The sequence below is a fragment of the Leuciscus leuciscus genome, assembly GCF_965113295.1.
Source record: "Leuciscus leuciscus genome assembly, chromosome: 11".
In the NCBI taxonomy this organism is placed as follows: domain Eukaryota; kingdom Metazoa; phylum Chordata; class Actinopteri; order Cypriniformes; family Leuciscidae; genus Leuciscus; species Leuciscus leuciscus.
Window position 1 is genome coordinate 21033276 of NC_138735.1, and position 27993 is coordinate 21061268.

Below are 27993 nucleotides of genomic sequence, written 5' to 3' on the forward strand. Positions count from 1 at the left end.
ATGAACATTTAACTTTTAAAATAAAGGTTTTACAACATCATCTTCTGTTATATAGATATGCTCATCTATTGTACAGTATATGATATTGGTGGAGGGTGGTGGGCGTTGACAAACCCATCAAACAGGACACAACCTGAGCTTTGTTTACCAGTTTATTTATTTAGGATCACTTCAATTCAGGAGCCATTTTTACCAGTCAATTATTTAATGGTAAAATTTCTGTCCATATAGCATGTATTCATAAGCTGTGACGTGGTCAGAGCAGCAGTAGTACAAGCATAACAAGGTGCTGAGTGATGCTCAAGATACACGTGAGTTTGAGATCAGCACAAACACACACCAGCTCCTTGACTTCACTCAATCTGAACAGCAGTTCAGCACTCTGAAGCTATAAAATACCATAGTAAAGTCCTTTTTGAATATTGTAGTATGGTGCACGCACTGGAAGGATGTGACATAACATTTCAGTTGCCTTTAAGTTTTGAATGTTGCGTTAATGTGTGAATATGTTAAAGAGATTAAATAAACCAAGGTTGAAAAGATATGATGAATTGTATGTCTAATAAATATACAACAATGGCAATTTCTACAATATGTTTTCATGTTGAATACTGTTAAAAACACACAAAACAACACGTATAAAAACTAAATGAAATACAAAACTGGATTGCACAGCGAAAGAACTGTAGTCAATGCATTTAACAGGAAACATTTAACCGAATTCTTTTTCTAATAAATAATTAACACAATGACACTACAATAAGATATTGCCCTGTTAACATCAGAATGGTTGGATTTTGTGTTATGGTCCCATTTTAAGGCCTAGATCAATTAAAGTCAATTTAAACATTTAAATCATAACTTTAACTGTGATAATACTCCTTTTGTAGCAGTAACCAATCATATTGCACTTTCATAAAAAAAATTAAAAAAAAAACTGAGCAGAAGGGTGAGATGGGGTTCAGTCTATAAAACAGAAGCAGATTACAAGTGAAATGTTTGTACAGCACATGGATTTTGCCAAGTACACTAGTAGGTTGGATAGGAACGCTCAGTTTTATGCAGCTACAGTCTTTCATTGACTATTTAAATGTACATTCGTTTCACTCCGCACTCGCAGCAAAACTTGGCCCAGTCCACGGGGTACTTGGTCCCACACTCATGGCAAAACTTGGTGCCAATTGTGGAGTAATTGTTTTCATGTTCTTTCTTCACATCATTCCTATAAACAAGATCAAGATGTGAATGAGTCAATGTCGACTATTCAAAACAAAACTACAACCAAAATTGATTTAGGAAAACTGGCCTAAAACATGGACAATTATAGACCATTTGTAACTGATGTGAACTCAAGTGTTGTGCTTGAATAGGGACCATTAAGGAGTTGATGGACCAGTTAGTCCATTTCATTTGGATTCGTCATCAGTCCCAAGAATGTAGCAGTGCAGTGCAGTACAGCACAGCAATACTTGTAACATCATACCTTGAATTATCTGCATTTTGGACTTTCTTCTTATTCATCCCTATACCAGAAGGTGGACTTCTCAGGGAGTTTTGCAAAACCATGCCCTTGGGTTTCACGTTCCCTCTGCAAACACAAGTGCAATGATGGTCTTAAAAGCCTGGAGGTAATGTCAAAAAACAGGATTAGTCAGTGACTCGGTGCCTTACTCAGAGGGAGGGCTGTTCAAGTCGAATGAGTTGTTCTGTAACGGAGAATATCCTGATGATGAGCTCCTCACTGAGCCAGTGGATGAGGTTTTGCTGCTGGGAATCCCTGTGGAGGGAGAGGGGAAAAGGGGTTTTGATGTCCTTATTTTAATATGATTATATAGTATAATTTCTACATTTCATGTTCTGTATTGCAAGTCTACAGCAACCATAAAATTGGTTTGTGTTAGGAACAGGTTCAGGCCCTTATATACATCATTTTCTAGGAGCCAGTATTATTTTAGTATCACTGAGATACTGTAATAGTTTATTTTATATATCAGTACTTCAACTTTTTCATTTCAATTAGTTGCCGAGGCTTGTTAAAGTTTTTCGAAAACATTCAAATAAAGAGACACGATCGCTTTATATGCTGAATAGATTGAATTTAGGCTTTTATTCACATATAAACCTTCATGAACCTACACATCATATATGATAAACAGAAGCTCAATGCTTGCTTGACATGCGAGAACCAATGAGGTTCATTCTCGTGAGCTACGCAGCACGCTTGAGCTTCCGCAAGAACCAATGAGGTTAATTATTGTGTTACGCAGCACGTTTGAACTTCTGCAAGAACCAATAAGGTTCATTCCTGGTGTTACGCAGCAGGTTTGAGCTTCCGCAAGAACCAATGAGGTTCATTCTCGTGTATTAGGCAGCACATTTTATATTTATATGTGAATAAAAGCCTAAATTCAATCTGTTCATCATATAAAGCTATAATTTCTCTAATCCCTAAATTCATATGGATTCATTTTATGATCTCTTTATGAACGTCAAAGTGGTAGTTGCTGAAGAATAACACATTTATTAAATGTTTAATTTAGATTCCAATATAAACTGAGAAAGTTTAGCAGCGGTTATGATGATTATATCAAGAGATTCCTGCCAGTCCTGTTCTCTAAATGAGTCAATGGCTGAGACTCTCACCCTCATCCTTTGTCTTTATGCATTTCCTGACCATTAAGCTCAATGTACAGCTGTGCTTTTGTCTCTGTGATCATGTGAAGGTATGGGTGATACTGTCAGGCTGATTGGATTAGCATATATGCGTTTGAATAGTTCTGCTGATTGGATTAGGACTGGTAACACTCTGGAGTCTGGAAGGGATCCTAAACCTGTATATACATTTGCATGCTTTGTTCAGAGTCTCCACCTCTATGTAATCCCTCCCCTTTTTGAATGTGTATAACTACCATAAATACTGTATTTAGATTAGACTTGATGAACTACAGACTTGGAAGAATAAATCTCTTCTGATTATAAGATCCATCTCAAGTCTCCTGGTTTCTGCTTCGATGAAGGAATAAAAAGTTCCCTACAATTTGCCGCCGTGACCCGGATGGAGAAAAAGGAAACTCAACAAAGAACTTCAAGCTCAAAGATCAGAATCTTGAAACTTCAAGCCCAACAAAGATCTGACTAAGTTCCAGACTGAATCTTCTGAATCCAGATTGAAAACGTCAAGCTCCAAAAAGATCTCAAAGACTGAACTTTTCCAGACGGAATCTTTCTCTACAAACAAAAGATTTGGTGAGTTTGTATAATGTTTGAATTAGATTGTTGGAAGACTGCAGCCACGTACAGCGAAGTTCTCAATAAAGAATAACTTCTGTTTGAACACGATCCCAACGTCTCCTGGTCTGCTTTGAAGAAGGAAAAAGTTCCCAACAATGCGTAGCTGTTAATGGAGGAACAGAAATCGCTCAGATTTAATTTTTTAAAAATCTTCATTTCTGTTCCAAAGATGAACGAAAGTCTTACGGGTTTGGAACGACATGAGGGTGAGTAAATGACGACAGAATTTCCATTCACTTTCATTCACTACACTGAAATAATGTTAGGAAAACATTGAGGGATGCAACAGGAGCAATCATACCTGTGCCAGCACCCTGCCCATAAGCTGAGCGCTGAGGTAGACGAGAGGACACAATAGGTACAGCGGGAGAGTTTGCCTTCTTTTGTGGTGGAGGTTTGTACTACAGACACAGGAACATGCAATGTTTATATCAATCCACTCAAGGCACTGTAATTGAGTAGTAAAATATATTAATGGCAATGCAAAGAGTGGCTGAAGTGAAGTGGCTTATACCAATTTGCTAACTTATTGTATTAACAAAAACTAGTTTGAGGCTGCTATTTAATAGCCTTACCTTATACTGTTTATGCATCAGTTAGTGATATTCTTACAATTTATGCACATGTTAAGTAAAGAAGGTGTGTATGCCATACTGGTGTGTATGCCAACCATTTTTGAGAAATAAATTAGCTTCATTCAAATTCCTAAAAATTTGTGATGACCATGGGAAAATGTGAGAACCACTGCTTTAAGTACATCAAAAGCCACTTTAATGACTGAAGTGACCGAAAAATACAAATTTTAATGATGTAAAAGGGTAATTTTCAACAAGCCACAGGATGACTTAAAACAATAAAAAATTTAAGATAAATTCTGATAAATGCTTTTATGTTTTACTACAATAAAATTGTGTTCCTTTTTTCCCCACTAAATAAACTTAAATAAACCACTGGCTGATCCCAAGGAATGTTCACAGTGAGTGAAACCTCACCGGAATCCTGGCTGGGGGTTTGGCTTTCTCACTTCCAGGAACCTTGCTCTTGTTGGAGATTCTGGACGCTTGCTCTTTACAGAATTTGATGTGGCGATCTGCTGCATTCTCACTGAAGCGTCGCTGGCAATATGGACACTGGATATAATCTGAAAAAGTCAATAGCTGTTAATGTTTTTACTGATATTACTGTAACTATTTCAAGTGTCGATAAAAGGTTTTTTTTTTTTATTATTATCATTTTTTTTACCTGGATCATAGGATGGAGGAGGGGGTGGAGGAAGGGGTCCACCATCTTTTATGACTTGATCTAAGCCTTTGGCAGCGCGAATGGTGGCAATGAATTCTTCATGCTTTCGGCGCCAATTCGACTGTTTCTTGGGTGGTTCAGGCTGTTTAAAAGCAAACATTTAGTTTAAAAGGATAATATAAATTTCCTATATCACTTACTACATAACCTCCAAGGGGGCCATAAATGAACTAATTACTTACAATGCAGTTATGTACCATTTTTAAAATTCTGATAAATATTTTCATGCTTTGAAAAAGATAAAGGGTCAGTAGGGTCTATTCTATACTTTTTGTAAATTGAAAATGGAAAACAAAAACACTTAAAACTAAAATACAAGTGTAAAAATGAGATATACGTTTTAAGATTGTGATTTATAATCTATTACATTATAAGTATTAAAAAAAAATTAACTGTTAGATAATGGCAACAGTAACAGTAAAATGTAAGAATAGGGTAAAGGTGTATGAACAATAAATATCCAAATATTGGCTGATATGCATCCACTAATGACCATTAAATTAAAAAATAATAACAATAATAATATTGTCTGATAACTGATATGGTTCCTATACATTGTGGATGCAAATTGAAATCAGTTAAAAGTGATAAAATGATTAAAACTTTATTTCATTTATTTGATTGAAATCATAATATACAACATGTAACCAACATTTCTCAATTTGTCCCCTCAACTGTTGGTTTTACAGAAGAACGTGTAGTTCTTGAAACATCTGGAATCACAAAATTAATCATGGTTAATTATTTTAATCTACTGAAATGCTTAGTTTCTGGTAATAAAGAAATTTGAAAGCAAGCAGCTTTGTCATCATTACAACATGTAACGCCTCAGTTTACGACAGTAACCATGACTCCCTGAGAAGGGGAACGAGGTGCTGCACTAGTGTTGTCACGATACCAAAACTTTGACTTCGATACGATACCTAACTAAAATAGCACGATACAGATACTTAAACGATACTATGGCAAAAACTAAAACATCAGGAAAAGTCATTAAATAATAGATAACATAACGTTTTGTTGTTGTTATTAATAAACAAAAAGCTTCTCAGTTTTTGATGTCAGCTACAGGGTCTAACAAAAAAATATTGTTGTTGCAACTGCTAAGATTTATAGCTATGTTTATTTAAACAAGCATTGGTTCACAATATAAAGATTTTTGTCACAAGAACATGGATATGTGAAAACCTGAACCTTTGTTTCTGTCATATTCTCTCTTGGACTTCTGGACAGTTCTTTAGTCATTTCCAGGTTTTTAGCAAGGAAAACAAAAGTGCTCCTCAGTCAGTCTAATGATAAAATCTGATGTGCAGATAAAGCCTGATGTGCTAATCACATTTATCATTTATCAGTCTAATGATAAAGCCTAATGTGCTAAACACAGCTTGAGGCTGGACTGCACATGCACTTGCTGGCTAAATGTGCAAGACATGGACAGGTGGCAGTTGACATGGGGGCTGCATGGTTCTTCCACCAGCTAAGTGTGTATTCAGAAGCACCTATCCCTGCCATTTGTTTGTACAACAAGAATTCACTTGTAAATTGGTCAGCAGGGGAATCCCTCAGCCCCACCTGCTGCCACTAATGACTTCATATTTTCAAACTTGATGGTGGAGAGCAGTTTCTTTTGCCCCTCCTTGATCTTGTTTAGGTGCTTAGGCCTCATTCTTTTGCTGTAGGGAAGCTTCAACAGATTTCTGTAAAAGTACTGCTTTCACCTCTTCCTCCATGGTAACAAAGCTCTCCTTAAATTTTGGGTCTAGAACAGTGTCTATAAGTCTGCTTTCATATCTTGCTGTGAAGTCTGAAGTCTTATTTTTTTCTTTCATTTCACATGAAAGAGTGCTTTCTCCTTCCTTCACTGTCGGTAAGGAACGTAGTTTCCAATTGAGTGACAAGCCAGAAGACAACGTGGGGTCTTTCTCTCAACTTAAAACATCGGTAAAGCTGCTTAGAAGCCAAGGACCTCTCTAACAAATTCTAGTGTTGCCATTTCAGAGTCTTTAGGCATCAGATGCTACGTCTTCCGATTTTCAGCCAAAATGGCACAGACGCTTGTTGCTGTATACAGAATCCTTCCACCATATCAAAGGTGGAGTTCCAGGAAGTAGGCTCATTGTGAATTTTGCATAGGTAGATTTAAGGTATTCTGTTTGTCCATCAAGGTCCTACTACTCTATTTAATCTTTTGAGTCTATATCATATTTGCACATTAGGAAATACTCTTAAAGTACCAGTACTAATAAAATTAAGAATCATAACATTTTTAAAAGCAGGGTATCGTGATACCTTTCTAGTACCGGCATATCGTGCAACACTACACTGCGCCTTGGATTGACGCTATGGGGAACACCAGTGTAACCAGTGTCTATAGCATGTGTGTAAACATGACTATTTCATTGGACGAAGACAGTCCATGACGTTATCACCGGACGAGACGCAGGAGACTCCCTTTCCTGATGTATAACTTGATGCGTTCCCTTTCGAAGTGGAACTCAACACTGCGTCTTGGGATTGATGCTATGGGAACAAATACACACTCCTCCATGCTGCACCAGGTGCCCCGGTGATGACGTCATGGACTGTCGTCGGCTAATGAAATTGTTGTGTACACACGTGCTTCAGACACTGGTCACACTGGTGTTCCTCATAGCGTCAATCCTAGGCACAGTGTTGAGTTCCACTTCGAAAAGAAACGTCTCGGTTACGTATGGAAACCCACGTTCCTTGAAAGAGGGAACGGAGACGTTCGGAGGAGGGATCCAACAGAAATGGGATCTTCGCAGAGAGACCAATCTACTTCGAGAGAAACTAAACGAGCCAATGCACATTGGCATGCGATAATTGCGCCAGCTGCTTCCATCACGCAGTGCAGGTATATAATGAGTAGAGGTACAACGCATCTTTGGTTTTCGCTGAGGAGCCGAGCCTGGGACCCGACCGTCTACAGCGATGGTACAACTACATGGCGACGGGACGAACGTCTCCGTTCCCTCTTTCAGGGAACATGGGTTACCATACAAAACCGAGACGTTCCCTTTCATGTCGATCACTCCAATGTTCGTCGAAGGGATTCGACAGAAATGGGATCCCTACCAACACGCCAATTTGATGGCCCTTCCAGTGCCCTGAATAAGCCTCACTTCTCTCCTTTTATTAGGGGCAGAAGCTTATGCAGGGAGTCCTGGCCACTGATGTTCCGCAATACCCACTCAGTGAGAACATTGGATAACACTGGAAAAGTGTGCCCTTCATAGGGGAAGGAATACACATATGGACTAGCCAAGCAGGGTAGGATACCGGCTCTACACGAAGGCTATAGAATCTAGCGAACGTGTTGGGTGTAGCCCAGCCCGCAGCTCTACATATATCTGTCAGCGAGGCGCCTTGAGCCTTAAGACAGGATCTTAAGCTCTGCTGACTGCAGCGGTTCGAAGGGAGGTCTTCACCAGAGCACCAGAGACAGGTCCCAAGAGGGTATAGAGAGGGGACGAGATGGATTTAGTCTCCTTGCCCCCCTCAGGAACCTAACTATCAGCTCATGCTTTACCAATGACTTACCTTCAACTGCATCGTGATGCGAGGCAATAGCGGCAACATACACTTTGAGGGTGGAGGGAGACAGCCTTCGCTCCAACCCATCTTGCAGGAAGGAAAGCTGGCATCTTTAACATCTAAAACTTTAACCGGGCATCTTCGGGGGTCTTCCCGTCGGGAAGAACACCACTCAACGAATAGGTTCCACTTCAATGCATAGAGGCGCCTCGTAGACCGCTCAGCTCTACTGTGATATTCCCTGTGAGGCTCAACATCACAGTAGAGCTGGCTGTGGCGGAGTCCCCCCCCCTTTTTTTTTTTGCAGGGGCGCCTTGGCCCTTGGCGACAATCAAACTGAGGGGCAGCCAACGAGTGCTCTTGAAGCACAAAGGGGCAAGCACTTGATTGCCTCAGCCTGCTTCTGAACTGCTGGGCCCAGTCCTCGACAGTGTCGCCGAAAAGGCCACCTTGTGAGATGAGAGCATTGAGAAGGCACACTTGGCGATATCTTGCACCTCTGCAAGGTTTAGCCAGGGGGCGATTCTGGACCACCAGGGTGGACATCGTCTGGCCGAGGGCCAACGCTTTGACTTAATCTCAGTCAACATGCGCAGCTCAACCCCGGCTCAGAACTACCCTCCTGCATTATGAGTGTTTTGGCCTTCCATAGTTTCAGGGTGGCCATCACATGCAGGGTGGAGGCGGCCTGCGCGTAGCACTGCCACCCCGCCAACGAGGATAGTGAGAGAGAAAAAAACTTTTTCTGCAGACTTAGGCATGTTTGGCTTGCCATATTGGCGCCAATATGCTTCCATACTGCCAAAGTTCTTCACGCACATCCGGGAAAACAGCACGGAGCCTGTTGATGCCCTAAATAGGCTTTAGAAGTAAGACTGCTGGAACAGAACATGAGTCAGCTCGCCTCCAAAGCGAAATGCAAAGATGCGTTGCACCTACTGCTCATTATATACAGTGGGGAGAACAAGTATTTGATACACTGCCGATTTTGCAGGTTTTCCTACTTACAAAGCATGTAGAGGTCTGTAATTTTTATCATAGGTACACTTCAACTGTGAGACGGAATCTAAAACAAAAATCCAGAAAATCACATTGTATGATTTTTAAATAATTAATTTGCATTGTATTGCATGACATAAGTATTAGATCACCTACCAACCAGTAAGAATTCCGGCTCTCACAGACCTGTTAGTTTTTCTTTAAGAAGCCCTCCGGTTCTCCACTCATTACCTGTATTAACTGTACCTGTTTGAACTCGTTACCTGTATAAAAAGACACCTGTCCACACACTCAATCAAACAGACTCCAACCTCTCCACAATGGCCAAGACCAGAGAGCTGTGTAAGGACATCCGGGATAAAACTGTAGACCTGCACAAGGCTGGGATGGGCTACAGGACAATAGGCAAGCAGCTTGGTGAGAAGGCAACAACTGTTGGCGCAATTATTAGAAATGGAAGAAGTTCAAGATGACGGTCAATCTCCCTCGGTCTGGGGCACCATGCAAGATCTCACCTCGTGGGGCATCAATGATCATGAGGAAGGTGAGGGATCAGCCAAGAACTACACGGCAGGACCTGGTCAATGACCTGAAGAGAGCTGGGACCACAGTCTCAAAGAAAACCATTAGTAACACACTACGCCGTCATGGATTAAAATCCTGCAGCCCATGCAAGGTCCCCCTGCTAAAGCCAGCGCATGTCCAGGACCGTCTGAAGTTTGCCAATGACCATCTGGGTGATCCAGATGAGGAATGGGAGAAGGTCATGTGGTCTGATGAGACAAAAATAGAGCTTTTTGGTCTAAACTCCACTCGCCGTGTTTGGAGGAAGAAGGATGAGTACAACCCCAAGAACACCATCCCAACCGTGAAGCATGGAGGTGGAAACATCATACTTTGGGGATGCTTTTCTGCAAAGGGGACAGGACGACTACAACGTATTGAGGGGAGGATGGATGGGGCCATGTATCGCGAGATCTTGGCCAACAACCTCCTTCCCTCAGTAAGAGCATTGAAGATGGGTCATGGCTGGGTCTTCCAGCATGACATCGACCCGAAACACACAGCCAGGGCAACTAAGGAGTGGCTCCGTAAGAAGCATCTCAAGGCCCTGGAGTGGCCTAGCCAGTCTCCAGACCTGAACCCAATAGAAAATGTTTGGAGGGAGCTGAAAGTCTGTATTGCCCAGCGACAGCCCCGAAACCTGAAGGATCTGGAGAAGGTCTGTATGGAGGAGTGGGCCAAATTCCCTGCTGCAGTGTGTGCAAACCTGGTCAAGAACTACAGGAAACATATGATCTCTGTAATTGCAAATAATTTTTCTGTACCTAATATTAAGTTCTGCTTTTCTGATGTATCAAATACTTATGTCATGCAATAAAATGCAAATTAATTACTTAAAAATCATACAATGTGATTTTCTGGATTTTTGTTTTAGATTCCGTCACTCACAGTTGAAGAGTACCTATGATAAAAATTACAGACCTCTACATGCTTTGTAAGTAGGAAAACCTGCAAAATCGGCAGTGTATCAAATACTTGTTCTCCCCACTGTACCTGCACTGCGTGATAGAAGCAGCTGGCGCAATTATCACATGTCAATGTGCATTGGCTTGTTTAGTTTCTCTCCAAGTAGATTGGTCTCTCTGCGAAGATCCCGTTTCTGTCGGATCCCTCCGACGAACGTTGAAGTGATCGACATGAAAAGGAACCACTTTTTTTTTTTTTTACAAATATTAAACACTGACGCCTTAATATCAGAAGTGACATGTTGAGACACAAAATTCAGTTATGAGAAAAAAAATAAACAAAGTCAAACATTCAACTTACTTTATCAGACTTAGAGCTGCTGGAAGAACCTTGTAACTGAAACATAATCAAAAGGGGTTTCAGAATATTTTAGGACATCGGGGTAGACATGTGGGTAGCCGTGGAGGAAAAGTTTCTGAACAGAGGCTCTTTGTGAGACCGAGGTCTTTTTCACATTTGATATTCTTGCTTGAGGCCAAACCAGAGTTTGACTGTTCCGAACCAAGGCATGTTCACTTAACATTTCAAACAAGTAAGCTTAGAAACAACTGTCCTGTTTACACTGCCCAAACAAACATGAGGGTATGGGTGCAGTCATACATGATATTCCTTTAGACCAGGGGTGGGCAAACTACGGCCCGCGGGCCACATTAGGCTGTTTAATCCGGCCCGTCGAGTATTTACAAAATTGTCTTAAGATCGCATTCATTTAGCCTTTTTCTTGCAATACTTTGCGTTATATATATATATATATATATATATATATATAGCGTTGCATATATTTGACAATCGGAATATCAGATATTTCATGCCATAGCTAACAAATGTAAAAAAGGAAAAATGACATAAAAGCAGATCATCATTCATTCAGCGCTGTTGTGGCTGCGGTGTGTGTCACGTAACAAGCAATGACGCGTCACCATGGAAACCAAACAGACAGCGACTTAAGCGCATAGACTTGTTGCACGTTCATGTTTTTTCCTTTTTTGGAAACTCACAGAGAAAACAAAATGTTTGGTAACCGCTTGCACACCCGTTTAGTTTTTTCTTTGATTTGTCTGCTATTTAGTGTCTTTGCTCCTCTGGATTAGTGGATGTATCCTGACTGATTCCGTTTACCGCCCGGCTTTCGACCGCGCTCCCCTGTCTGCCATGTACTGAACCCGGTTTTGTTCATGAAATGTTCTGATCTGCCTTTGCTTTTTATGTTTTATTTTAGTATACTTAAAAATAAAATTTGTATATTCGTTTATTTCGTTTTTTCCACAAATGTATGACTTTTGGAAGTGCAAATTGATTGCCATATGCAGTTTTAATAAAGTTGAATACATTTCTGTCATTTTTACTCTTCTAAGTGTACACTTGCAGGTGTTTTGTTTCTAATTTACTGTTTGGCCCATTAAATAATAATAAGGATAAACAATATTTAAAAAGTATAGGCTATAATTATCTAACATCTAACTAATTAAAAATTAACCTCAAAACATAACATGCTAAATGGGGGATATCTAGCATAAAAAATGTATTGTCAGAATGTCGTCTCTCAGTTGTTGAATTTCGCGCAGACGTTGCCACAACGTAAATGTGTTTGCTCAGCCCGATCTCATGAAAGTGCGGATACCACGAATTGTATTTGTAGTAGCCTACTTTTCGCGTGCATATGATACGCACTTTATGGCGTGTAATAGGCACGCACTCCGCACCCCTAATCCTAACCAAGCGGTTTACAGTGCGTAGCATATGCACGCTAAAAACATTCTTGGCGTATAAATGGCACGAGAAATAAAATTTGTGGTATAGATAGGCACTTTCATGAGATTGTGTTTCATAATCTGCTACTGGGCCGGCCCTCTGTCAACTTTTAAAACCCAGTGTGGCCCTTGAGCCAAAAAGTTTGCCCACCCCTGCTTTAGACCAACTGATAAAGAATGATGCTAGCAATTCCCAGGAAACACACACACTGGCAAAAACAGTAATAAGGAATCTTCACACCAAATCTATGGTAATAATAATAATACAAAAAATGAACAATTAATGGAGGACAAGAGGCTTGTAAATTGAGGTCTATGGTCACGGTCAGGAAGAATTTGGACAAAAATCAACAAATGTACAAAAAAAGTGAAAAAAAGAGAAGTTCAAAATGATGTCCTCCAAGATTTATATATTTTTTAAATTTATTATAGAATTTTAGATTTCTTTAGATTGCTAGGGACTTTTGATTTTTAGGTTGCTCTTTGTTTTGAATTAATACACCTTGTGAACCTTGATGTATTTTGATACATAACAAATAATTTATTTTTCTTAATATAATACAGAAAAATACCTTGAAAGTGCTGCAAGTCATTTTGGATAAAAGCATATGCCCAAAGCATCAATATATTTCCTCCTGTCCTACCGATTAACGCTTGCTCTGTCTAAATGCGCTTAAATCCAAAATAAGGACGTTTCCTGTCACATATCACACATGCACGCTTCAATAAGCCAATAGAATGCAGGTTAACGTGTTTACATTCCAGGCAAAATCGGGGTAAGAGGCAAAAATCTAGTTGTAAAACAGGAAAAAGTTTACAACCATATGCACTGTCAGCTTATTAGGCATAATCGGGTTAAGAATGTGCAACTAAACGCACTCATTGTCAATGACTGACAATGACTGTCAATGACTCAATGGTTCACTATCAAAACAAAATCATTATACCAGACCACCCAAGTTTCGAGACACTCATTGGATGTTTGTGTGTTGGAGCAGTGTAAACCAGCCTTACAAAATACCTTTATTAGTAGTATTATTGTTAGATATTATTAACTAGTACTGGAAACTGCAATGAAATCCAGTAAAATGTATGGATTATTTGCCACTGCAGACGAATTTTATGGTGACTGCAACTACACGGTTCCTGAATGTGCATCAGTCTTAACTATATACTGCATGTAATCACTCACGGTTCACATCTCATCATCTGTGAACATAAGGGGGAACATGGTGTGGTTGTTTCCTCACCTTTGGTTTTATGGGTTTGACTGTAGAAATATCGGTCCCCTCTGCCCTTTGCCTGCTGGAGTCAAACACCTTCCTTCTCTTTGCCACTGTCTTCTGGCAGATCGGCACATGTTTTTTCTACAACAGGTAATAAGGTGGGCGGGTATGAAATAACTGTGACAGCGCTGCGTTGACAGGGTAATAATACTAGGATTTGTGTTTACATAGTGACCTGTGAGAAATACATGCCTTGTTGCTAATCTTGATATAGCAACTGCACAACAATATAATTGGTTAGTATACTGCTAGGCAACACGTAATGGACACTAAAGTTTGGAGTCAGTAACAATTAAAATAAAAAAATTAAAAAATGTTATGACATTTTTACTTTTATTCATTAAGAATACATTAAATAAAATAAAAAATTAAAAGACAGTGAAGATCTTTATAATGTTACAAAAGATTCATATTTCAGATAAATGCTGTTCTTTTGAACTTTCTATTCATTAAAGAATCCTGAAAAAAATATATAATTGTTTCTACAAAATATTAAGCAGCACAACTATTTTCAGCATTGACAATGTTGAGCATTGTCATTAACATTATCAAAATAACAGACATACTGTATGTCTGTCTGTCAGACAGACAGACAGACGTTTCTGTAATTTATAGATAGATTTTTATTTTTTTTCAGTACCAAATCAGCATATTAGAATGATTTCGGAAGGATCATGTGACAATGTAATGATGCTGAAAATTCTGCTTTACTGTCACAGGAATAAATACAAATTTGAAATATATTAAAACAGAAAAGAGTCGTTTTAAATTGTAATAATATTTCACAATATTAATATTTTTACTGTATTTTTGATCAAATAATTGCAGCCTTGGTGAGTATAAAAGACTTTCTTAAAAACACTTTTGCACAGTAGTGTAAGTACTGTAACATTCTAGTACCTTGCTAGGCAACGCATAATAATGCACATATGATAACATACAGCAGAATATTATTTAATATAGGGATACCTGTAGGGATTTTTTTTTTTTATGTTTGCAAGCACATTTGAATGGCAAAATAATCTATATCAACCATCAGATGTCAGTTCATCATCTATAAAGACATACTTACAATCACCCTCGAAAAAAAACTTCTTCCACATATTTTGCAGGGCACCAGGTCTTCAGAAACAGGAGGAGCTTCTGAAGACAAAACAGAAAATAGAAATAGAAACAGATCATCATGATAACACAGAAATAACAAACACAAAAATAATAGATCAAAGAGTAGTTTAGTCTGTTTGGGTGTGTCTATGCAGCCAGTTTACTCAGGTACAGTGGCTTTGGATTAGCTAAACAAATGAGAATAGATAAAGCAGCTGTATGTGAAAATAGGTCAATCATGTCAGTCCATGCAAAACGACAGAGCGGCTGAAGGAAGGAACTGAAGAATGTCAGTTTGTAGGGAGAAAGAAAACATGATCCTGAATGGTATGTAAAGCATTTGACCTTGTTTTCTCTTATGTTTAAACAGACCTAACTTACACCAGATCAATTTAGTGAAATGGAATCAAGTTTGCTGAATCAAATGTCACACACACACACACATATATATATATATATATATATACATATATATATATATATATATATATATGTATATATAATGTGTGTGTGTATACATATAGCTCCTAAAATAACAGTTAAACGTCATTATTTTCCAACAAAACGTCATTCTCTTCCGTGGTGATAACCCCAAACAACAGAACAGCGCTGAATAAACCAAAGCTGCTCTCCATTATACAAACACACGGACTGAGTGTTAGAGGTTAGATACACAAAATACAATATATTTACATATGCATCTTTTGCTTATTTAAAGCCTTACCTTCTATTTCCTCCATCTTTCCTGCTTGGTAAGACACTAAGGACGATGCTGTAGCAACTTGGCTCTTCTAGGTAGCCGGCCCCTCCACATGCTAGTATCCTTGTTTTTGATTGGTCTTTTCCCGTTTCCCCGTTTCCATGCAGAAATAAACGCTGTGTAGTACCTGCATCTAGCCGCTAGGTGGAACGTGGGAGGCGACCAGGCTGTGCATTACAATGTACAGAAATATTAATAATATTCCACTAACATTTTATATTATATAGCCTATATGGCTTTTTTGAAAAATATTTTGAAAAGGTATAATTACTTCAGCATATTGTTTTTTTTAATATATGGCCTAAGTTATTTTTCTTCTTCTTATATCTACTGGCAAACTTCCAGACCAAAACTACAATTTGCAAAAGCAAAAGATTCAATTCAGTCTATTGCAATTGAGATGCCATATTGCACCATATTCCTCTGTTTTTAAACTCTGTAAAGCCTGTTTTATGCTTCTGCGTCGAATCGACGGCGTACCCCCGCGGACCCCTCTGCGTCGACGCGAACCTCGACGCGACCCCTCCGCCGTAGCTTGACGTGCACCTCCAAAAAATTGTAACTACGCGTCGCGGTGACGCAGACCGCAGGGGCTGTGATTGGTCAGATTATACATCATTGTGACACTGAAGACAGGAGAAATGATTCTGAAAATTCAGTTTTGATCACAGGAATAAATTACACTTTACTGTATAGTCACATAGAAAACAGCTGTTTTAAATTGTAATAATATTTCACAATTATACTGTTTTTGCTTTGTATTTTTAATCAAATAAACACAGCCTTGGTGAGCAGAAGAGACTTCTTTTAAAAACATTAAAAATCTTACCGATCTAAAACTTTTGACCGGTAGTGTATATGTATATATTTATATATATTCTTTTCTTTTTTTTGTTGTTGCTAGAAATAAACTTCAATCAATCAAATCAATGTTTGTTTTGAAAAAAAGTTTGTTGTTTATTTACAATACAATGTTCACGGGTACATCATGGATATCAAGTAATTAACCAAGTTAACATGTTTCCCGTCGAGGCTTCCAACGCAGTTTGGGAAGTTCCAAAGTCGCCAGAAATCTGAAGCAATAGCTTCCCACTGGCTGGTTGAAGGGCAGGGCAAAAATTCGGGCTGCAGCGCAGTCCACAGCGCTTTGCAGACCTCCGATACTATGCGGGACACCGTGGTCGCACCCATTTTGTAGCCCAACCCGGTGATCTGTTGGTTTGCACCCGAAGATAACATCTTTAAAGTCACTGCCAGTCTCTGAGCGAGGTCAATAGGCATACTGTGTGTAGTCTGATGCTGTATTAACGGCTTTAAACGATGAACAAGATCGTCAAATCGACCTTTCGACATCCGAAAATACTTAAAGTGCATTTCTTCGTCCAAGTCCCTCAGCGGTCGAACAACCGTAACAAATTCGCCAATCCTTCCCCTGTCTTCGTGCACTGGTCGTACAGACCACCTTCGCTGACGTCTTCTTTTTCTTCTACGATTAAACATTTGCAATAAAATCATTTGTTGTTCAACGTTGATTAGCTCCAGCTGCAACAACACTCTCTCTCTTTCGCTCGCCATTGTCGGAAATGAAAAAGCGGAACCGGCGCATGGAACCAAAACAAACTAGGAAAGAGATTCGCGAACCACACCACCCCCCTAGCGTTCTGGCGGTGAAATGCACCGCGATGCAACGCAACCCGACGCAGAACCATAAAACGGTCACGACGCCGTTGGAGTGACGGCGTAGCTACGCCGTGGAGTTGACGCAGAAGCATAATGAGGGCTTTAGTGTCTTATTCACAAGCCCGTGGGAAGCAACAATCAACATGTCTGAACGAAATCTCGAACAATAGAGCCCTTTTAAATACTGAACTAGTGGGATAGAATCCAAGCACATCTGCAGTGTGTGATAGGAAGTGCATGTCAAACAACAGCTGCACTGTCCAGAATTTACTCAATGAAATGTTTTATTTGAAATGACGTAGGCCTGCTCATAGGCGTATCTTGCGGGTGGGACGGATGGGACATGTCCCCACCACTTTTTGCCAGGGTCGATATTGTCCCCACGTCCCCACCCTATTTCAACATGGCGCTGTGTCAAATAGCCATTTGATTGTTTTATTTTTTCTTTCTTTAATGTACATAAAATAAAAATAAAAGTTAACAAATCTTTCTCGTTCACTTCCATACGATTAATCATATTTTCATTAAAAAAAAAATCCCTCTCTTTTGACTTCTGGAGAACTAGAATCAGTGAATCAGGCATGATATGAAAAGCAATTAGTTTCAACAAGGAGAGAAAGTGTGCGAAAAAAATAAATAAATAAATAAATAAATAAATAAATAAATAACGTTTAAAAGTGAACGAGTTACATAAAACACGACTCACTGTCGCCACCTACTGGAGTAGCCTAGCCTACTATGAAACCCAAAACAAAGAGTCATGTAAATCAGTGAACAGGTTCGAAAGATTCGAATCACTGAGATGAATCAAACTCCTCACCACTACTGAGCGTAAGCAGATATGATGGGCTTTGGATAATCCTCGCATATCATCAGCACTCAGGAACGCGCATACGTCATCCCTTTCTTCTCATGCAGACTCATGAACTGAGGCAGCAGCAGCAGCACCACTGACAGACAGCACCGTCGCATCCCACTTAAGTATTAACAAGAGCAACAAAACTGCACAGCCTTGACGAGAAGAAAAACGTCTAGCCTAAAACAGGTACGATTTGCGGATATGCTCGGCTTTATAAGCGTTCTTAATCGCATTCTATGATAGATTTAGTCTCGCGACCCTGTTTCATTAGCATCTGTGTTGTAGCCTGTCAGATTTATATAACCGGTGCATTCATATAAGCTCAAACGTCGTATGTTGTGCTGTAAATGAAATAATTGCTCCACTGAGATTTGCACTTGTAGCTGTCATATTCGGATATGCCATGTTGATACTGTGTTTTGATGTTTTTGTCTAATGCACGTGACATGTCAAGGACGAGACGAGTTTCCCCACAAACGTTTATATTTCTGTATTTTCTTAATTTTACATCATATAAACTAGTGCATCTTACGCTCTAATAATACATAAATCTGTCAAATTGTCATGAATAGATTGTGTATTCCTTTAAACATTGGAAGAACTAGAATAGCCTATCACAACAATACATTTAGCCAGATATGTGTTTTAGTTTCAGTTTGGTTTCAATTAATATGGTCATTTATATTCTTAGTTTAGAGCATTGAAGGGTATAGTTATGAATGAAGCAATTTTTAAGATTATCTCACCCTTATTATGTTGCACATTGCAACTCATTAGAGCTCTTATAATTTATTAATATCATATTACTACTGTATGTAGTTGGTTCATTTGAAGAGTGCTTGTTGGAGGACAAAATTGGATTGATTTGTGGAGGTCTTAGTGGGACAGATTCCTGAGACATAGGAATAACAGGACAGGTCATGCAACTTGCCTTTAGTTTTGAAAACCACAAAAAAGTTTTCAAATTAATCCAAAATGATAACTACAATGTAAATGACTATTTCATTTGACTCTAGATATTAGTATTAAATAGAAATATTGCATTATCACTCAGGTGTACCTGTTCTCAGATCATACCTCAATACTTCAACTAAAATGAGTTGCACTTTAAACTGAAATGCATATTTTACCATCAAATATTTTTTAAACCATTTATAAAATTGTGTGAAATCAAATTCTGTGTTCATCCTCAATAATTTATCTTGAACACTAATATATTTTATATATCAAGTTAATTCCTTGGTACATCAACTTTTATTTTCTAAGTTTTGCAACCTGTTCTATCCCAGGACTCAAGCATCAGTGGTGTGCACCCTATGCAAAAAAAAGAGGCACACCCATCTCTGCTCCCGATCTTCTTCAGCTCTGTCTTGTTCTTTATGTACAATGTGTAGGGTTGCTGTACATAGCAACACTGTAAAAAATGTGGCTGCGATTTAGTTATAACAACTTAAAATTTGTTGAGATAACTTAAATATCCAACTGAACTAAAGTTAACTAAACTTAACATATAATGCAGTTCGATGGTCACTGTCTCAAAGAGCATGCACAGAGTCCAAATTAAAACAATTCCCCATCGTCCAAATTAAACAATTCCCCATCGTAAGTACACATTGATGGCCCAAGACATGAAACGGGCGGTTTGTGTGAGAAAACGAACAGTATTTATATCGTTTTTACCTCTTGAACACAGCAAGTGATCTGAGGGCGCGGGCGGGTATAGATATATACACTAGATGTCGCCTTGGCTACGGCAGTTCATTGGAACGAAACCGTAGCCAATGCGACATCTAGTGTATATATCTATACCCGCCCGCGCTCTCAGATCATTTGGACGCAGCTGTGTTCAAGAGGTAAAAACGGTATAAATACTGTTCGTTTTCTCACACAAACCGCTCGTTTCGTGTCTTGGGCCATCAATGTGTACTTACGATGGGGAATTGTTTAATTTGGACGATGGGGAATTGTTTTAATTTGGACTCTGTGCATGCTCTTTGAGACAGTGACCATCGACCTGCATTATATGACTGACAGACAAGAACGGTTTGACCTAAAAATATCAAAATTGAAACTACTGCGGAAAAAAAGACACCTACATCTTGGATGCCCTTGAGGTAAGCTAAAACATACCAAAATTTTATTTCAAAGTGAACTATCCGTTTAATTTTCTCAATATGGCAGCATTACCTTTTTTCTCACAGTGCCTGAAATGGTTCGATTAAAGGATTCAGTCTCTCTAAACCCCTCCTTTCTGAAAGCCTACTCTACTCTGATTGATCAGATGGCCTAGTCTGTTATGATTGGTCTACCGCTTACGGTGTTGGAAACTAAACGTCCACTACCATATTTGAATTTCAGCTCTGGAAACTTCTTCAGCACTTGTATGAAATGAACATTAACAATGGCGTAGGTTTTACCATTTCAGTCCTCATCCTTTGGGAAGTGCATGCAAAGTGGATTTGCTTTCGCAGCGCAGAAAACAGCGTCTTCTCGACATTTTGACAACAAGAAACAAACTCTTCTAGGCCTCAGCTACAACTACAGTGTTTGCGGGCAGGTCAAAGTGGGCGTTGTTTGCAGGCAGCCAATGAAGAACATAGGCATAGAACATTATCCAGATTTGTTGCAAACTTATGTTTGTGCAGGAAGTAAGATTGGAATTACTGACAACTTATTTCAAAATCAGTTCTTTCTTTTGGGAAACAATAACTCCCATTTATCAAGCACTTTGATATGTAAAAATGTGCAGACCTTTTCACAAACAGCTATTACACACTACATGAAAGGTATAATATCTGAAAAAGCATAATAGGGGCACCATTTTCTGTATTTATGCATACAGTTAAAACAATACACATATTGTTTTATTATTATTTCACTTATTCAGCAACCAAAATCTGGAGAATCTAAAAGTAAATATTTTAGTTTTAAAATCATGTGCTATTTTTTTAATACTGTAAGAACAGCCCTGTAATGATGACCTCATTATGGGTGTTTCACCACACAGTTGCACCATTTTGAAGGCAACACCTGAGAATGACTGTACTGAGATGATAGCATGGGCTAAATATAACTCTGAGCTCAGAGAAGACTGTCCTTGCATCTCATGAATGATATTTAGTTCCACAAAATTCTAAATAATCTCACAGATTTGTGCCACATCTGTTTTGATGTGTTTGACTCAGGGATCAGAGCATTAAAACATTTTTATGGGACTTTTTTTCCCCACATAACATATAGAGGAGTCTCAGATAAAAAATCCAGAAGGACAATTTAGAAATGCATGAGATCACAAATGTGTGACAGAATAAACAGTCCCTTATCCAAGCTTATCTTCTTATCTAGGACAGATTATGGCTCCTTGTATAGTCTTTACATTGTTGTTTGGGATTCCTAATAGTTAGAACAGTCTTTGTTCAAACAATTGATTAGTAATTAAATCAGTTTGAAATTTGTGAATCTAAGGAGTAACACTTCCATTCAAAGGTTTCCATTTTTTTAAGTTTTAAGTCTCTTATGCTCACCAAGGCTGTATTTGTTTGATCAAAATACAGTACAAACAGATATATTGCTAAATATTATTACAATTTAAAATATATATTTTCTATCTGAACATATTTTAAAATGTAATGTATTGCTGTAATGGCAAAGCTAATTTTCAGTAGCTATTAGTTTACAGTGTCACATAATCCTTCAGAAATCATTATAATATGCTGATTTAGTGCTCAGGAAACATTGTGCTGCTTAATATTTTTGTGGAAGCCATGATTCATTTTTCCAGGATTCTTTGATGAATAGAAAGTTCAAAAGAACAGCATTCATTTGAACATTTTAAAGTTCTAACTGTTACTTTTGATCAATTTAATGCTGAATAATATATTTAATTTCTTTAAAAAAAAATGTATTAACTTTTAAATGATAGTGAAAAAACTAGATTCCATTTAGTAGTGTAGTGGATTTTTTCCTAAACCCGAATATCTAACGTCTGCAAATCGACACTTAAGATCTGGCGTCTTCAAATCGACACCCATAGCGTCTTCCAATCGACACTTAATAAACTTATACTCTAGCTCTCTGCGTCTTCCGTCGACAACTGGCCGAGTCTCTTACTCTAACTTACTTGCTTCCCTGAACTGACCTGCTGCGCAGCAGAAATGAACAGACAGATATCAGCAAATGTCCTCTAAATGCTTTAATAACGGCCGGGAGAGTCTTCGAGCAGTTCTCAGAGAAACTCTCCCAAGAAGAATCAAGGCCGGAGGATCTCAGACAAATTCCATTGAGACTCCCACCGTAAAACACAGATACAACAGTTTTTATAGTATAGGTGTATGGCATAAATGTCAGGCTGCATTACATAATTTCCCCACTATTTGATTGGTTCAATTGATTCAAAAGCCCCAACCTTTTTCCTCTGTCATGGCACAAGCAAACTTTTAATGATGACTTCATTTGTTAATCACAAGATTCTAACAGACGGTCTAGTTTAATTTCCCAAACTATGTTATTTATACGCACACACTCAGTAACAAGTTTTCCATTGGTTTCGTACAGTACATCCTGTTCCAATGTTAAATGTTAAATAAGGTTAGATGTTAGAAACATGGTTAGTTTAATATACAGTTTCAAATTTCAACGACAGAAGTTTTTAAAGAGTTAGTTTACCCCAAAATGTCCCATACTTTACTCACTCTCAAGCCATCCTAGGTATATATGACTTTCTTCTTTCAGCCAAACAGTCGGAGTTATATTAAAAAATATCCTGGCTCTTGCAAGCTTTATAATGGGAGTGAATGGGACCTTCGATCTTGAAGCCAAAAAAAAAAAAAAACCTGCATCCATCCATCATAAAAGTAATCCATACGGCTTTAGGGGGTTATTAAAGTCCTTCTGAAGCGAAGCAATGCATTTTTGTAAGAAAAAAATATCCATATTTATTGCTTTATAAACTGTAATCTCTGGCTTCCAGTAATGGCCGAACGTGAGTCTAGTTCCGGCAGAAGACCCGACTCATGATGTATTGAGAAGGCCCTATCACCCTTTGATTTTTTAGGAACATGAAGAATAATCTGACTAGATCTCATATTTCTTGTATTTTGATAAGGTATCAAAAGGTCAACAATATATTTTGGGCCAATACCATGGAACACTTCAAAAACCATCAACAAAAACTTAAAGTCAATTCTGAATTTTACAGGGAACCAGTGTAAAGAAACCAAAACTGGGGTATTTCTCTCTCTCTTCTTTGTACAAGTCAAAAGTCTGGCCGCAGCATTTTGCACTAATTGTAGGTGAGATAATTGACCCTGTGATATACCTATATACTGTATATAGAATTTGAGTAATCAATGATTGATGATATGAATGCATGAATAACAGTCTCCAGGTCCTTAAAAGAGAGAATTGGTTTCAGTTTAGAAATAGTACGAGTTGATCAAATCCAGCCTTAACAACACTTGTAACCTGTTTATGTAAAACCAAACCCGAATCCATGATAACGCCCAAATTCTTGAGATGATCTGAAACACTTATCGACATAGAGTCCAACCTACTTACAATTCCCTTAGAGACAGAAGAGAGTCCCAAGACAACACACTCAGGCTTATTAGTCTTAAGATGAAGAAAATTGCTCGCCAACTAGGCTTTAATCTCACCTAAGCACTGTACAAGTGCATCAAAAGATTGAGAGCCTTTCGGATCTATTGGAATATACAACTGAATGTCGTCTGCGTAGAAATGATATATAATATTGTATTAACGAAAAATTTCGCCTAAAGGGTAGCCTGACGTTGTCATACTCATGCAGATTCTAGTCAGAATATGAGTCTGATACTGCTCCATTGGGCTGTGATTAAGGGGGGTGTTTCAACCGAACCAGGAAACAAAATGCTTCTGCATAGACCTACAACCAATCAGAGCAACGGAGTAAGTGACATATGCTCTTCATTCATCTTTCCGTTCGACAAATGCCTTGATCGCGGTTCTCTGTTCCTCTTTTAAAAATAATGCGCTGTCGATATCTTCAATGTCAGATGCGATGGCAGAATCTACACATGTTGCTTCATAAACAAAGTTCGGGAGGAGCACGTTCAAATAATCAATCCAATCAACTTGTCATCAAACAATTACCATGTCTACCCTATCAGCATGAGAGGAAGCATATATTTATTAACTCTGTCAACTCACCTAACATTCCTTGACAGTTTTCAGCATCCCTCCACTTACTCTTGGCTTGTTCTTCCACAGCCAGGAATATAGGGGGAGTACTTTGGGTTCGGGCCGAATACCGAGCCCGAAGCCCTCTCCTCAGACAGCACGCCAAAAATGCATTTATTCTATCTGACTTATTTGTAAGTGTGAACTTGTGAAATCTCAATTCTCCAGCGGCAGTCATCTTTGTTGTAAACAAATTCAACCCAATCGCTCTTCGAATCACGTCGACGTCGAATCATCCACGTCTTTGGTGACGTGGATGATTACGTTACTGTTGAACATCTGTCCATCATCGTATAAAGCCCGCCCTGACAATTTGATTGGTCCGAGCAGCACTGGTTTGCTCCACAACGGATCAAGTCCAGACCGAACTTCCCGACCTAAAAATGTTGTGGGCGGGGCTAAGTTCGGCTGGCATCCAGGCTACTTAAAGGGCACATGTACAACGAAAATAAAATAGGCCCAAGTATGGAACCGTGTGGCACACCACTATGCAATTTAGCTGATGTAGAACACAAATTTTCAATGCAAACCGAAAATGATCTTTCCGTCAAGTATGATTTAAACCAGTCTTAATGTCAACATCTTCCAAACGGCGCACTAAAATTTCATAATCAATGGTATCAAAGGCAGCTTTGAGATCGAGATAACTACCTTTCCAGAATCAACTGCTAATAAAATATCATTAAACACCTTAAGGAGGGCAGATTCTGTACTTTGAAGGGACTTAAAATCTGACTGGAACATATCTATAACAGCATTCGAAGTTGGGATAAAACAACCTTCTCTAAAACTTTAGGTAATTTTGATATAGAAATTACCTAATATAAATATAAAAAAGGTAATTTCGTTATAGGTCATTTTTGGGTGAACTAAGTGCACTTATTTCATAAAGTCACTTGAGTTTTTTCTACTTAATGACTTGCAAGGCATCTGCATGCCACAGCAGATCTGTGTTTGACCAAATAAAACCATCTCTGTCTGTCACAGGCACTGCTATGTTGAAATGTATTAGATATGACTGATGTCGAGGTGACATATGAAGACTTCATCGCCTCTGCAAGGACCGGCAGACGCAATGCTGTGCACGAAATACTGGGAACCTCCGGCGGGCTGGATGCTAGTGGACTCTCCCAAACTCTGTCTGAGCTCAATATCAGCAAAGCAGGTGAGTAACGTCCCCTTAACTTATCACTGCTCCTTCAGAAAGAACATGGAGTGTCATCAAAACACTGCAGTAATGTAATATGGCACTGAGAGGCAGGCTGGCCATGAATAATGTATCAGACAAACCTGCTTTGGGCAAACTAGAGAGTTTAGAGGGCCTGTTAGTGGCTTCCCACTCCAGTTTTTAGCTCAAGACAAACATGGATGTGCTTTATCAAATATAGGCCTGTTAGCTGAGGGCATCCTTGAGAAAAAGCATTGCAGCAACTGCTAAACATCCTTCCCTGCCGTAGGGTGTCGAGTATCCGCTCTTGTTGGACAACAGCTCCCTAGTTTTCATTAAAGGGTAACTCTCGCCAAAATACAAACTAGGGTCTTTTTGTTAATCTACCCGAGGCAAACTTTCATTTAAAATCATAATTAGAAGGGAAACGCCACTTTTATTATCGTTATTTATTACCGTATTTTCATTTTCGGTCAAACCGCCTTTTGAATGGGAGTGCTTGGGGCACTACTATGATAGCATCAAAAATCGCTATTTTTAAAACACTAAGAAGGCTCGACATAACATGAAACTTTGCTCGAAGTATCACCAGGGGCTCTACACATGAACTCGAGCATTGAGAACATTGTTTGTGTACACAGAGTTTACTAAAAATAAAGATTTTGAACAACTCACTGTAGCTGTGTCCGCCGGCATTTTGACAGTCAAAAATAGTCGATCTCCGAATGCAACGTAACAGGGAGGAGAGTAAAGATGGAAAGCTCCTAAAGCTTAGTTCCATATAAATTCACGGATAATTTGTTGTTTTGTCGTTAGTGAAAATTAATATTGACCTTGTATTTTGAAAAGGATGCTCATATAAGAAGCAATACTAAAATTCAGAGTCAGTTCATTCACATTCGGAGATCGACTATTTTTGACTGTCAAAATGCCGGCGGACACAGCTACAGTGAGTTGTTCAAAATCTATCTTTTTAGTAAACTCTGTGTACACAAACAATGTTCTCAATGCTCGAGTTCATGTGTAGAGCCCCTGGTGATACTTCGAGCAAAGTTTCATGTTGTGTCGAGCCTTCTTAGTGTTTTAAAAATAGCGATTTTTGATGCCATCATAGTAGTGCCCCAAGCACTCCCATTCAAAAGGCAATTTGACCGAAAACGAAAATACGGTCAAACTTAAAAGTGGCGTTTCCATTCTAATTATGCTTTTAAATGAAAGTTCGCCTCGGGTAGATTAACAAAAAGACCCTAGGTTGCATTTTGGCGGGAGTTACCCTTTTAAACCATCTGTCTTTTGTTTCTGTTTTTGCTTTCACTAACAAAACAATTTTTTCACTCTCAGAGTCAGGGAATGATGGAGAGAAGAGCCAGAGCTTTTCAGACTCCGAACCGAAGCAGGAAGAGGGAAAAGGGGAAGAAACATAACAGACTTCAGTGAGAGAATTAGTAAAATACCCCCTCTAGTGGCTGTTTTTTATAAGCATGGAGGGGTTGACACTGAAAATAGCGCAGCATCCCTCTCTCTGAAGGTTCCGGATGGAGGAGACTTTGCTTTGAGGAAGCTACTGTGAAAGGCTGGGCCTTATGAATCATAGCGCTGCTGTTTTACTACAGTGATCGCTACTTTAGCTGATGTAGGTATGACTTTTACTTAGATATTCACTCTAGTTGGTAGGTACCTAGAGCGACTGGTGGGATTTGAGTCAGAAGTAATCACATTAGAATGATGAAGACACACTTGGGAGATGAACAACACCCACTGAACTTGTGATTTTCGATTCACCAAATAACTGCCAGTGTAGTGCAGCTATTACGCACTTAAAATTCAGTCATTTTATAGGTGTAGTGTTGTAATAGTAATATCAGATTTTGATATTAAATTGTGCTTTATGTCTTTGATATCTTCAGTTTATGTTTTCACTGAGTACACATTGGTATATTTACATAATATAAGTGCTGCACTTTTAGTAAACACTCACTGAATTCTGATAAACTGTGTATGATGGTCTTGCATGACACTGCTCCTGACAGAGTCTGTATGTATAATTGTTCACATCCCACAAATTTGTGACCCAATCATTTGCAGTGTTGCGATGCTAATTTGTGTTTCATGATGAGAATTCTTCTTATATTATAAAATCTGGCTCGATTTGAAGTCTTAATTACACTGCCTATTAATCCATTTGAAAATGTGTTCAATAGAGCTTGCCTTACCAAACCTCTGCCCATATTTTGTCTTCCAGCTCTATGTCCTAAATTTTGCATAAATATATTTGATATTTTCATCTGTGGTTATACAAATTTGAATAAATTCAAGAAATCTTTGTGAAAAAGGTGATATTTTTTTTATTATTTATTTAAATTTCTGCATATATTTATTTATAATGTATTGTATATGTATTTATTTATTTATCGATGATTCATGAATGAATGATAATTATATTATATTGTATTAGTCAACAACATATGTGTGCTCTGTACTAACTTAGACAC

The 27993-nt window shown here is 38.6% G+C and overlaps 2 protein-coding genes and 1 long non-coding RNA gene across 5 annotated transcripts in view; 2 read left to right on the top strand and 1 right to left on the bottom strand.

Annotated features, from left to right (window-relative positions):
- Positions 1–27993, top strand: part of LOC309509781 — a 667378-nt gene that overhangs the window by 172200 nt on the left and 467185 nt on the right. The window lies entirely within an intron of this gene.
- Positions 140–15668, bottom strand: zc2hc1a (zinc finger, C2HC-type containing 1A). 2 transcript variants are annotated; one of them, XM_082184590.1, is made up of 10 exons: positions 15543–15668; positions 14787–14857; positions 13679–13795; positions 10978–11013; positions 4534–4675; positions 4284–4432; positions 3593–3692; positions 1672–1777; positions 1484–1588; positions 140–1222 (listed from the first exon to the last, which is right to left on the bottom strand). In XM_082184590.1, exons 1-10 carry the CDS (start codon positions 15556–15558, stop codon positions 1087–1089), a joined length of 978 nt encoding a protein of 325 aa, XP_082040716.1. In that variant the 5' UTR covers positions 15559–15668; the 3' UTR covers positions 140–1086. The 2 variants fall into 2 exon arrangements, with proteins under 2 accessions (XP_082040716.1, XP_082040717.1); XM_082184591.1 differs by lacking the exon at positions 10978–11013.
- pkia (cAMP-dependent protein kinase inhibitor alpha) lies at positions 14891–27838 on the top strand. 2 transcript variants are annotated; one of them, XM_082184606.1, is made up of 4 exons: positions 14902–15145; positions 18177–18303; positions 25321–25498; positions 26843–27838. In XM_082184606.1, exons 3-4 carry the CDS (start codon positions 25348–25350, stop codon positions 26923–26925), a joined length of 234 nt encoding a protein of 77 aa, XP_082040732.1. In that variant the 5' UTR covers positions 14902–15145; positions 18177–18303; positions 25321–25347; the 3' UTR covers positions 26926–27838. The 2 variants fall into 2 exon arrangements, with proteins under 2 accessions (XP_082040733.1, XP_082040732.1); XM_082184607.1 differs by lacking the exon at positions 18177–18303 and having other exon boundaries at positions 14891–15145.